Raw genomic sequence first — 13,153 nt, forward strand, 5'->3', positions numbered from 1 at the left:
AATAATTATTATCCTTAGATGGAATATTGTTGTCAATAAACTAAAATGTTACACTAAGAATATGCAGTACACTAGCTGTTCTAATTGAAACATCTGAGAAAAAAATTCTTTTGAAAAACAGGCCAAGCGTTATTATCTTCTCCTTGGATCAAGCACTGATTTTCTGAAGTACCAATCAGAAGCCTTTTTAGAGACAAACCATAGAGATAACCATGCAATGCATTTGTTCCAGATGTCAACCTCTTACATTTCTTAAAATCTGTGAAATCATGAAATCTTTATCATAGTGCATCGGCTGCCAATTTAAATTTGTAAATGCTTACTAAATATTACCAAGACAGGACAAAATAAGAAGCAAATATTCTGAATATTCTAGTCTGAGGTATATATGTATTCTCAAAATAGATTCTCTGACTCGTCAAAAAAAGATTGCTATTATCCATTCTAAGCACACTGCAGTTGTCATGTAGTGACTTGCACTAACATTGGCGTGAACAAAAAAACCTGAAGTGAAAGGCAACCTTCATTTTCCGTAATATAAAGAAGCAATGGATTAACAACTAAGACAGGCATACTGCATGGGGAAGAGGGAAGAACAATAGAAATAAAAAAGCAACACAATACAGTTAGCAGCCTTTCAAAAAAGGTAAGGCAATAAGCAGTGTAGACAACCAAGTCAGAAATAAAAATTGACCCCTTCTGCCCCCTACAGTTTAGTTGGATGTTTAAGACACAAGACCCAGAAATAAAAATGGGAGGTTAATCCTGAACATCAAATGACACCATTTTTCATTTATTCATTGGATAAGCCATAGTAATTTGCTTTTCTTTGCCAGCATTGGTTTTAGAGTTTTTGCTACTGCATTTTATAAAATCAATACTCCATACAACGGCTGTTCTATCGAATTTCTACATTATCTCCTCTCTCTGGAATTCTCAGTGCCTGAGTAGAGTGCTATCTTCAGCTTTCTTTTCTCTCTTTACCAATGTACCAATTCAGATAAACGCAATGGAGATCTTTCTGACAAAGCATGGCCAGAAAATTCATATCAAGACATCCAACAACATCCTTCTACAAAGCAATATTAGATTGCAAGCCATCACAGAAGAAAATGCTTGTACGTTTTACTTTTTCATCCCCAGCGCCAGAATAGTGAATGTCAAACTACCCAATTATTTAAAATGCTATAGGGGGGGGAAACTAGCTGTTTTAACAGTTTGCACATAAAGACACTTTACTGAAAGGCTTTGACATTTCAGATTGGAAGAAAGGATTTGCATGTACTGAAACCTCTAGTTAAAAAGCACCACATAAAGAAAACTGGACAAAGGCTTACAATACGCATTTGCTATCTGCAAGAAAAGGTGGGTATTTTCTAAAGAGGAATGGAGGCAATTCAAAGTTTTTAAAAATGGAAACCCTGCTCTAACACCCTTCTCTCCTATTTTTCTCCATATGCAGATTTATCTGCTAATTACTAATGTAAACTAAGGTAACCTAAGCAGGGAGCAACTACCAAGGCCTCAATGCTATGATTTTGGCAACATCTGGAGATATGCCTGCCCCACAAATATTTGCCCCATGGGCATCCACAACCACCTACAAACCATTTTCCTGATGTTACTTACCAATGACATCCACGTGCAACCAACAATCCCCTCTAACATTCTACTTGCCCTACATTTCTTTAACTTGGCACACGGGAGCCTTTCATTGCTGCAACCCTGCCCCTTCAACTCTGACCTTGGCTTAGCTCCTTAAAAAAAAAAAGGCCTTTAAATCAAAAACCAGAACAGGAGCTGCCTTTTGTATCCTGGATGCTCCTTTCCCATATGGACACTTTAGTTGTATTTCCTGTGTTATGTGTTATAGAGAAGGCCGACTCTGCAACCCACCCATTGAATGAAAGGGGAGGGGAGGGGGAGGAATCCCTGCGTTAGGAGAGGCTGTGTTGTTACATGGTCCTTCCTTCCTGGTGCATCTTTTGAGGGCAATCTGTGCTTGCTGAAACAGATCTCCCTTCTGCATTTCCCTTCTGACTTCCTCCAACACCCACGGATCATGTTTCCCGCCACCCACCCACCCACGCTGACCGTGGACGCCCGGCCCTTTCAGAAACATCCCTGCTCGCCTAACAGCAGGAGAGCCGTTTCCACCTATTGTGTGGTGGGCAACTCCGACCGGCTTCCTCCGGGGAAACAGGCAGCTCCAGCCGCGGCCGCTCCCCATAGAAGGGACCAAGGAGCGGCGAGACCCCCCCCCATTCTCCGACCGCGCCCCTTCCTCCGCCCGCGCGCTCCTCGCCCACCTACCCACCCACGGGACATTGGGAGGGAGGGAGGGGGTGGCCGAAAGCCCCTTCCCCTTGCAAGGGGGGAGGGGGGAAGAGGAAAGCCCAGCTCTCCTTGGCCGAGCAGACCCCCTCCCCCCTCCAGGACAACCTGGGCAGGCCGGGCGCGCTCTTTGGCCCCGGAGCTCCGGCTCTGCCCTCCCATTTTCCCTCCTCCTCCTCCTCCTCCAGGCGGGCTGTGCAGCCGCCCGATTCCGGGAAAGTCCGCCCGCAGCAGCAGGAGGAGGAGGTGGAAGAGGAGGCTGCTGCCCCGCTTTTCTCCTCCTTGTCCCAAACCATGAGGACTAGAAACACGCCTGGGGTGCTGCTGCAGGGGACCGGTCCCTTTAGGGAGGGGGCGAGGAGGAAGAAGAGGAAGCCGATCCCCTCTTCTTCCTCCTCCTCCCCTAAACCAGGAGGACTAGAAACGCGTCTGCTGATGCTGCGGGGAAGGGGACATCATCCCCCGGGACCTGCTCCTTTGGGGAGGATGCCTCCTTTTCTCCTCCCTGCCCCAAAACCACGAGGACTAGAAACATGCCGCTGCTGCTGCTGCTGTGGGAAAAAGGAGAAAGGGTCGCCCCGTGGGACCGGTCCCCTTAGGAGAGGGAGGGGGCGTTAGAGGAAGATGCACCCTGAGGACTAGAAACACGCCTGGGCTACGTGGGGGGGGGAGAGAAGCCTCCCTTGAGGAGGGGACGAGGAAGCACCACCACCCCCCCTCCTCCTCTTCCTTTTCTTTGCCCCCCTGCCCCCAAACCATGAAGACTACAAGCTTGGGTTGCTGTTCCTGGGGGGGGGGGGGAAGAGGGAAGATGCACCTTGAGGACTAGAAACGAGGGAGGGGGGAAAAAAGAGGAGAGGTTGCCCTTCCTCCCATCCTGAAAACCATGAGGACTAGAAACGCACTGGGGGGGTTGTTCCTTGGGGGGAAGGGGGAAGAGGAGAGGGGCAGGCCCTTTTAGTGGGGAGGGGGAAAGAAGAAGAGGCCAGGAGGAAGATGCCACCTTGAGGACTAGAAACGCACTTGGGTGGTTGTTCTTGGGGGGGAGGGGGAAGAGGAGAGGGGCAGGCCCTTTTAGAGGTGGGAGAAGAGGCCAAGAGGAAGATGCCACCTTGAGGACTAGAAACGCACTTGGGTGGTTGTTTTTCGGGGGGGGGGAAAGAAGAGAGGGGCAGGCCCTTTTAGAGGGGGGAGGGGGAGAAGAAGAAGAGGCCAGGAGGAAGATGCCACCTTGAGGACTAGAAACGCACCTAGGTAGGTATGTAGGTGGGTGGGTGGGTGGGGGGCGGAGAAGAGGCGCGATCTCCCCGCGGGACCTCCTCCTCCTCCTCCCCATGAGGACTAGAAACGCTGTTGCGAGGAAAAGGGTGTGTGTGGTGGTGGTGGTGGGGGGTGTCTCTCTCACCTTGCGCTTCCTGCTCTCGGCCGAGCCGCTCCAGACGAAGCACTGGTAGATCACCCGCAGGTTCTGCTTCCAGTTCTCCACCTTGAAGCCGGTCACATGGCAGCACCCGGCGGCCGGCGGACTCATCTCCGAAGCCCCCACATCAATCCCCCGCCCGCCCCGCCGATGCGGCTACGGCTACGGCTGAGGCGGCGGGGGGAGGGGGAGGGTCTCGCGGGTGGGGGAGGGGGGAGGGAGAAGAGGCGGCTGAGGCGAGGGGGGGGTCTCTCTTCTTCCTCCTCCCTCCTCCTCCTCCTCCTCCCCCGGGAGGGGGGGCCACTGCGGGCCGATCCCCCTCCCCCTCTTTCTTTCCTTCCTCCTCCTCTTCCTCCTCCTCACGGGCGCGCTCCCTCAGGGCGGCGCGGCCGACTGCAGTGCCGGGGAGCGGCCGCTCGCTTCCTCCCTCGCCGCCGCCGCCGCTTCGCCTCAACCCCGCCCCCGGCTGCCGCTGCTCCTCCTGCCGCCGCCGCTGCCGCCGCTCCGAACAAAGCGACGACGACGACGGCGGCGGCAGCGGCAGCGCCGCACAAAGCTTTGAGGGGAGGAATCGGCGGGCGATTCTCCTCAGAGGTTCTCCTCAGAGATTCTCCTCAGAGAAGAAAAAGGAGGAGAGAATCTCCTGAGGAGAATCGCCGCCGCCGCCGCTGCTGCTGCTGCTACCTCATGGAGGCCTCAGGGGAGGCGGCGGCTGTGGTGAGGGAGAAGGGGAAAGCCCTGGCAGCCGCGCCGGGCGAGGAGAGGGGTGTGTGCCGGGGCTGTGGCCGCCGCCGCCGCCGCCTCTTCTTCTTCGCCGCCGCCGCTTCCTTCCCTCCCCCCACCCGGGCTCGCCTGTCTCTTTAAATCGCGCCTCCTCGTCGCCGCGCGTGCTCTCCCTCTTCCCCACCTCCCCCCCCGCGCCGCCCTGAAATGAGCCCGTCCTCGGTAAGAGAGAGAGAGAGCGCGAGCGCGGCAGACTCCTCTCAAGCGCCGCCGCCGGGCCCGAGCGGGACAAACCAATTGGGAAAGGATCGGGGGGGGGAGGAAAGAGAGAGAGAGAGAGAAGTAAGGTAAGGAGGAGGAAGGGAGGGAGGGTGGGAGGAAGGAGTGGAAAGGAAAAAAAAAAAAAAGCTAGAGAGGGTGGGAGGGGGAGGAAGGGGAGGAGGAAAAAAAAAAAAAGGAGGAGGAGGAGGTCGGCCCTGCCTTGATTTAAGCTCAGGAGGGCCTCGGATTGGCCGCGCGAGGCGTACGTCCCGTCCTTCGGCCGCTTCTCATTGGCGGGCGCCGCCTTCCCTTACAGAGGGGGAATGGCGAGGAGAGGCCCACCCCCTCCGCCGCCTTTGATTGACAAAGGAAGTTCTGGCGACGGGGAAAGTGGAAGAGAGAGAGACGGGGGGGGAGAGAGAAGAGGCGGCGATTGGCGGGCCCGCCCGCCGCTCTTTTAATCCCCGGCGGAGGATTGGCTGGGAGGAGGGTCACGGGGGTTAAGCGCCGCCCACACCCGAGGAGCCCAGACCAGACGGGAGGGGGGCGAGAGCCAGCCAGCCAGTCAGCCGGCGGGCAGGGCTGCTGTCACATCCGCTGGAGGCTTTGCAGGCTCTCCGTTCCCCCAGCGATTTCCCTGCAAGGAGGGGCGGAGCTGCCTGGAGGCTGCTCCCATTGACTCCGCTCCCACAGCCTTTCGCCCAGCCCCAATCCTTCCCCTGCAATGCAAAGCCCGATCCCCAGTTTTGCACCACCCGTGCAACACGTGCAATTCACGCTTGCACCACCCGTGCAACACGTGCAACTCCCGGGCTGCCTTCACACGACCTTCGGGTCAGATCGAATCGCACAGCCGGTCTTGAGAATGCAATCAGGCAAAAAAAAGAGGATCCGTGTCGAGCAAATAGACTAAACATTCAGTTCAACTCAGTGGCTCGGATGTATGTAATGTGAGAATGCAGCTTTGCTTGCTTTTTTTTTTCCCCCAAGGGCAACAACAACAACAACAACAACCAACAACATCCTTTCCCTGTCTTGGTTTCCTACTTTGGAATTAAAGCACAAGCCTTTGAACCTCCCCGAGGATTCCCTGCTCCGTTTTTTCAAGAGTTCGGAGAAGAGCAACGAAGATGATCAAAGGCCTGGAGGCTAAAACGTATGAAGAACGGCTGCAGGATTTGGGTTTGGCCAGTCTAAAGAAAAGAAGGACTAGCGGGGGACAAGGATAGCTGTAGTCTGGTATTTGAGGGGCTGCCACAAAGATCAGGGGATCAGATTATTCTCCAAAGCCACCTGAAGGCAGGACAAGAAACGATGGCTTGAAATGAACCAGAGAGAAGCGAGCTGGAATTAAGAAGAAACTTCCTACGGTAATAGTGAGGACCATTAACCAGTGGAACAGCTTGCCACCAGAAGTTATGGGTGCTTTATCACTGAAAGTTTTTTAAGAAGAATCTAGGCAGTCACTTATCTGAAATGGTATACGTTCTCCTGCTTGAGCAGAGGGCTGGACTAGAAGACCTCCAAGGTCCCTTCCAGCTCGATTCTATTCTTATGGGGCTCCGGTACATTAACGCAGGTTTTGCCCCCACCCCAAATTGGGATTTCAAGATGTTTTTGGCCTCAATTCCCCTAGGCTTTTAATTTCAAAGGCGTGGGTCCGGAGATTGGAAGATCAAATATAGACTCACCAGGAATCACTTGGAGTCATCCACGTGGCGAGAATTGGCAAGAAAGGTCGTAAAATAGCGAGAAAAGTCATAAAATGGGGCAAAACTCACTGAACCAATTTCTCACTTAGCAACATAAATGTTGGGCTCAGTTGTGGTCATAAGGTGAGAACAACTTGTAATAATCCTCGGTGGGGCAAGCAGCCACAAGAGGACAGCTCTTAAAGTCATTCAGGGGAAGAATGTGGTTAAACAAGCAGCTGAAAACCAAGCGTCCCCCCCCCTCTTGTGCCCAGCTATCACGTTACACACCTGGGCAGACTCTATTCCCCTTCCCACCTCCATGGGGAGGCTAACACAACCCAGCCCCGGTAATATGACAAGCCTTAATTCCCAACATTTAAATCATTAGCTTCCAGGGTTTTCTGGGTCTCCCCAAGCAAGGCCATTAAGGGGCTGGTAATGTGTATTTAGATGCCAGCAGCCTGCGAGTGAACATAAGATTGTGTGTGGCCTTGGGGAAGTGCTGGAATTCACACACTGTCGGGCTCCAGTTACGTTCTTTTTTTTTTTAGACACTCCAGTTACGTTCTTGTAACGCACGTGGTCCCCTGCTTACAACAGTTCGTTTCGTAACTGTTCAAAGTTACGACGGCACTGAAAAAAAAGTGATACGACCATTTTTTCCACAGTTACGACCTTGTCAACGTCCACGTGATCAAAATTCAAATGCTTGGCCACTGGTTTCATACTTACGACCGTTGCAGTGTCCCTAGATCATCCAGTCCGCTTTTGCGACCTCCTGACAAGCAAAGTCAACGGGGAAAGCTAGATTCACTTAACCACCATAAGGTGACTAACCTTATCAACTGCAGTGATTCACTTAGCAACTGCGGCAAGGAAGGCCGCAAAATGGGGCAAAGCTCACTGAACAAATGTCTCGCTTAACCACAGAACTTTTGAGCTGAATCGTGGTCGTCGTTCGAGGACTACTTGTATCTAACACTCTGGCTTCCCAGGGACAGAATGTGGGGCCAATTTACTCCCGTGTTATGTACAGGAAGTCCTCGACTTGCAACCGTCTGTTTAGTGATTGTTTGAAGTTACAACGGCAGTGAAAAAAAGTGGCTTAGGGACCGGTTTTCCCATTTACAAAACAAATCCCCACGGTCATGTGATCCAAATACAGATGCTTGGCAACTGGCATGTACTTAGGACGGTTGCACTGTTGACAAGCAAAGTCAATGGGGAAATTTGCTTAACGACCGCATGATTCCCTTAACAACTGCGGCAGAAAAGGTCATGAAATGCAGCAAATCTCGATGTAACAATCACCTCGCTTAGCAATGGACATTTTGGGCTCAATTGTGGTCGTAAGTCGAGGACTTAACTATATTTTGTTCAAAAGTGCAAACCTTTCTCTTTTTTAGCCATTTTCCCGTAATCGGTGAGATCAACAATTAATAAGTAAAAGCATCTTTTGGGGGGAACTTTCTCCCACCACAAGCATCAAGTCTTGTTTACAAGTCTACAGTTTCCTGTTTATCTCCACTTGGCTTGGGACACTAAATTAAGCCGTTGCCTAATCCTGGTTTATTGAATAAGCCCCAAATGTCCAGAATTGTAACGTTTTACATAGCAGCAACTATAATTTTTTTAAGCCACCCAGAATCTCGCCAACAATGAGATTGAGGGGGAGGGAATATAAATTTAATATATAAAATAAACTATATAGGATTGAATTCGTACATCAGCAAAAACAAGCCATTGTGAAATTTGACTTTATTACCAGCAGATAGGCCCCAAAAAAGCAGGTAATACCTTGACGAGGTATTGTCCTCATTTGGGAGGCATGTGATTTTTCTCCTTTCCTTTCCTTCCTTCAGACTGGACAGAAAAGAATACATTCCTTTTAGCAGTCTCCGGATCACGGAATAGCAGATGGCAGGAGTCTTTCAACAAGGGGTAGAAAAATCAATGTTGAGCAAAGAGGAAGACGATTGCAAAGCAGGAAGACGCCCTGACCTTGAGAAAGGGGGGTGGGTGGGCTTTGTGAATTTAAAACCGGCGGCTCTTTAAATTGTCCCAACGGCCTTGGGCGCTAAACCAAGAAGGTTTACAATCCATGGCTTTCCGAGACCTGACACCATGGTGGTGGGTTGCTCTTTTAAAAAAATCCTTGCAGGTTTTCCATATATGTGTGTGTGTCTGTGTGTGTCTGTGTTTGCAGGCATGGGAAACACGGAGAAAATTCCATTCTTTTTCACTGCAGCAATCCACCCAGCGATATACATTCATTTTGGAAACCAGAGCCTTAAAAAGCAAGCTGATGATGAGTGTGAACAAATGTGGGGTGAGCTGCTTAATTCAGCCGGGGAGCCAATGACGTCCCCTTTGTTTTCCTCTCCAGCATCAATAAGTATTTTTTTTCCTCCCCTTCCCAAACTGATTGTCAGAGAGAGAGAGGGAGAGAAGCAGAGAAGGAAAGGACACCTGGACAGCAATGTGTGTTTCGTTTCGCCGTGGTTCGATTTTATTTATTTATTTATTTTTAGGCGCATTGGGAGGGAAGAAGCGGCTTGCACCAACGCACGGATCAACAGCAACATCTACTGGCCAATGTAAGGACTGAGCCTTGGTTAATAGGCTCTGCAAAGAAGCAATTGCAATAAATACAAAACGGACAAATGAAACGGGAGGTGTTTTTTTTTCCCCTGGCCCTTAGGGAAAAAAAACACACACACACAAAGGGCTTTGACAGCATGAACTGTTCCTAGGTTTGCTGGGCTTTGCAAACCAGCTCTTGGGGGATTCCGGGATGTGTTTAATGGGGACAGAAGAGAAAACTTCTACGGATTTGATTAGCAACTTCTTCCATTGCATGGAATGATAAGAAAAGAGAGATTTGATAAGGAGGAACCTGTGCTGTCCAAGGTTCTGGGCAAGAGATGGGATGGTTTTAGATCCAGATCCTAGTCCACTTGTCAACCAGGGAAGTCCTCATTGCATGACTTTGGAGAAACCTGTCTTGAAAAAATATTGGGATCTATAGGAGTGGGGCCTGCGAGTCCTTTGGACTGCAAGGCGATCGAACCGGACAGTCCTAAAGGAGATCAACCCTGACTGCTCTTCAGAAGGCCAGATCCTGAAGAGGAAACTCAAATACTTTGGCCACCTAATGAGAAGGAAGGACTCCCTGGAGAAGAGCCTGATGCTGGGAACGATGGAGGGCAAAAGAAGAAGGGGACGGCAGAGAAGGAGGTGGCTGGATGGAGTCACCGAAGCAGTCGGCATGAGCTTAAATGGACTCCAGAGGATGGTAGAGGACAGGAAGGCCTGGAGGAACGTTGTCCATGGGGTCACGATGAGTCAGACAGGACTTCGCAACTAACAATGGGAGTGGAGTGGCTAATATATTCAAATATATAAACAGAAGGAGGCATGCTATATTTATTTATTTATTTATTTATTTATTACATGTATTTTATATGCCACCATTCTCCCGAAGGACTCAGGGCGGCGAACACAAGTTAAGAAACAAGTACAATAAAATCATAATTTAATCCAAATATGCACTGCTTTGACCAGGGGGTGTTTTAAAAAAAAATGGCAGTCATAACAACTTGGCTGGCTGGGGAAACACTGGGAGTTGGAAGTCCAAAAATCATAAAGTTGCCAAAGTTGAGAAAAACACCGAAACAGTAAACACATTGTCTTATACCTGCAGAGATTAATGTATTGATTGCCTCTTGCTCCACGTTAAAACTTTGCCTAATAGTCCGTGGCTTTATCATATACTTGAAACTACCTCTGTGCTTAAGTTGAAATCCAGTCATCAGTTTTGTGAAATAATGCTTAATGCAACCCACAATCCTTCCAGGAGAAAATTCTCTTCTGCTCCTGCTTCATTTAGCAGGGAAGAGATTTGCAACTAAACGCAGACCTGCTCGGCTTCTGTCAACCGAGCTCAATGAGGGATGAATAATGAGAAATATTAATCTAGCAATATTGGAAGGAGCATAGGGTCATCATTGCAGATAATCATTTTGTGACTTCTGTTTTACACGATTTGGGTAGATTTTTCTCCCCCCTTTCTAATGTAAGCTTAAATAATATGTTTGGTCAGAGAGAGGTTCAGATTCTAACAAGCTTGAATATTTGAGTTGAGATAAATGATACCTAAAACAAGGTGTAAACATTAAAGTATTGTGTAAGTTGAGCTGGTAACTTCATGATCTCATTCATTTGTTCAAATTTTTAGCATGGTTTAACTTTATAAATACAATTTTTTTTGCCAATTATCTAAGAATTTTACTTCAGCTTTGACCTCTCTTTTCTGAATTAGAAGATAAACAGCTACCTAAACTTTTGAATTAAGTAACACATAACTTACTTCACTGTCTGCTTTTATCACAGTCCAAAAAATTAGGTGCGCCTTAATCATATTTTGTACAATATAAATCCAACCTAACCGTAAGAAATACAGGATAAATTTTAAAAGCTTATCACCTACACATTTCTTCATGCATTTCTTTCCTTCTTTCTAGTATTGTAATCCTTCGAAACAGCCAAATTGCGTGAATGGTTTTAGATTTAACTCAAATATTGGACAATTGAGGCTGAACAGCTTCCTATTCCTTGAACTTGATTCTTAAAAAGAGGCGCGGAGGGCATTGCCATTATATTCTGAGTTACTGTGTTTTGTCTAGCAGTCTTCTCATTTCAAACGGTGAACACCACTGGAATTAATGCTTCCCTCCTGGGCTAGTGCTAAAAGAGCAGCAATAAGGAGCATCCTGCTGGGGGGAAACAGCCCTTAGGGGGCATTGCAGATTTTCATTGACAAGCAGATGGCAATGGTGTATAGGAACAGAAGCTACACAGAAGCTTTTGTGAAGCAAAGCACCACAGATGTTGGTAGGAAGGCGAGAATGGAAGAGAAAATAGTCCGGGATTTTTTCAAACTTGGCAATTTTAAGATGAATGGACGTCAATTCCTAGAATTCAACTCCTGGCCAGGGCTTTTCTAGTCAATTATACAACCCAGTCTTTATTAAAGAATCCATTTTTATCAATATCACAATACATACCTGGTTTCAGAATATGATTTTAAAAAGATTGTTCACTTGCCTTACTTTTACAAATACTATGTGAATTCTTAGTGGGATTTCTCTCAGGTTGAATGGATAAAAATATATTTTTATTACGTTGTTATAAATCTTAGCAACTGTGTTCTTTTGTATGTTGATGTTTGCGTAACATGTTTAGACATTACTGCATTAACATTAGTTAAATAACTTAGAACATTGAGAATAGAAAAAAAAATCCATCGATGTCACTATTTACCATTGCCACATGCATACACACACATAGGAAAAAGTACACAAAGCAAATGTAATTCAAAATTGTATATATTAAAAATATTCCCTGAAAATCACAATAGGAAAATAAACTATTAATATTGCAGACCTAAAGAATTGAGTCAATTCCTGGTACTATATACTTGGACAAATCCAAGCAGTTTTCCTACGATACATAGAAACGGTTCCATTGTTTTCCTTACAGAGTAGTTTTCTGCTTCCAAATATATATCCAGCTGATCTAGGAAACATGTTCAGGGCCAAAAATTCATTTTAAGAAACCCTCATCAACAAAATATTATGCAAGAAAATGCTTTTTCCTTGAAAATAAGGACTCAAGCATTTAGGCGAAAACTCTCTAAGAGCATTATTATGGGTAAATGAGAAAAAAAAATCCCTCTTAAATCTTCAATTGTCCCCTCCTTATTCAAGATTCATGAAAGCTCCACTCCTGCTTTTTCACTGCTTATCTCCCTTGCTGACCTAAAAAAACAGCAAATCATATTTTTTATTTTTTTTCCCTTTCCTTGGACTCTAAAAAAATAACATAAAAAACGATTTGCTCTAAGGCTAGAGAGATTACTGGGTCGGAACTCTAAACCAGGCGGAACGCTATTCCTACAGTCAAGGTTTCCGGAGGGAATTTAAAGGCAACCGGACCACCTATCGCATCGATTGCTTCGGGGCGTTCGACCACGCGCCGTCGCTGATTGGCTGCTGCTCCGATAGCTCCGCCCGGCGTCTGGTTTGAAACGGTGCGTCTTGATTGGACACAGGGGAGAGAGGGGGCGGGGAAAAGGTGTCATCCCACTTCCGGGTATGTGATCACGCTGATGGGGGTTGCAAGGTAGTTTGCATGAAACCAGAAAAGGGGGGGGAGTTGGTGGGGGGGGATATATGTCTTGGGGGGGGGTCACAATTATAAATATGGGGAGCTAGTTATATAAATCTGGGAAGATGGGAGGAGCCAGAGTTGCTTTCCCAACTCTTCCATGTTGGGCATTGGATTGCAGTGCCCATCATCCACAGCAAGTGTAATAGCTGGATTGGGATGGGTGTTGTTCTTTTGGGGGGGGGCAGTCATATATTCTTGCTAAATGTGAGGAGCCTGGCTACATACCCAGAAAAAGGGATAGAGTTGCTTTCCCAATCCTTCCGTATTGGGCATTGGATTACAATGCCCATCATCCACAGCAAGTGTAATAGCTGGATGGGAGGTGTTTTTCTTTGAGAGAGTTCATATATTTTTGCTAAATGTGGGGAGCCTGGTTATATAAATCCAGAAAGAAGGTAGATGGAAGAGGGATAGAGTTTCTTTCCCAACTCTTTCTGGTTGGGCATTGGATTGCAGTGCCCATCATCCACAGCAAGTGTAATAGCTGGAT

The 13,153-nt window shown here is 47.8% G+C and overlaps 2 protein-coding genes across 7 annotated transcripts in view; one reads left to right on the top strand and one right to left on the bottom strand.

Moving 5' to 3' along the window:
• Positions 1-4,932, bottom strand: part of USP22 (ubiquitin specific peptidase 22) — a 56,543-nt gene extending 51,611 nt beyond the window's left edge. The window contains exon 1 of one of the 3 annotated variants that reach the window (XM_087878629.1): positions 3,740-4,932. In XM_087878629.1, coding sequence (XP_087734755.1) covers positions 3,740-3,865 — 126 coding nt within the window. In that variant the 5' untranslated portion in view covers positions 3,866-4,932. The remainder of the gene's footprint in view (positions 1-3,739) is intronic. The other 2 variants (XM_087878630.1, XM_087878631.1) reach the window with 2 other exon arrangements.
• Positions 4,933-12,546: 7,614 nt separating this feature from the next.
• The window catches only part of DHRS7B (dehydrogenase/reductase 7B), a 30,908-nt gene continuing 30,301 nt past the window's right edge, over positions 12,547-13,153 (top strand). For 2 of the 4 annotated variants that reach the window (XM_087878636.1, XM_034436555.3), the window contains exon 1: positions 12,550-12,615. In XM_087878636.1, the coding sequence (XP_087734762.1) occupies positions 12,602-12,615 (14 nt within the window). In that variant the 5' untranslated portion in view covers positions 12,550-12,601. Of the gene's footprint in view, positions 12,616-13,153 lie in introns of all 4 variants that reach the window. The other 2 variants (XM_034436553.3, XM_060684065.2) reach the window with 2 other exon arrangements.

This window comes from Pantherophis guttatus, chromosome 14, assembly GCF_059756535.1.
Source record: "Pantherophis guttatus breed Tessera chromosome 14, ASM5975653v1, whole genome shotgun sequence".
NCBI classification, from domain to species: domain Eukaryota; kingdom Metazoa; phylum Chordata; class Lepidosauria; order Squamata; family Colubridae; genus Pantherophis; species Pantherophis guttatus.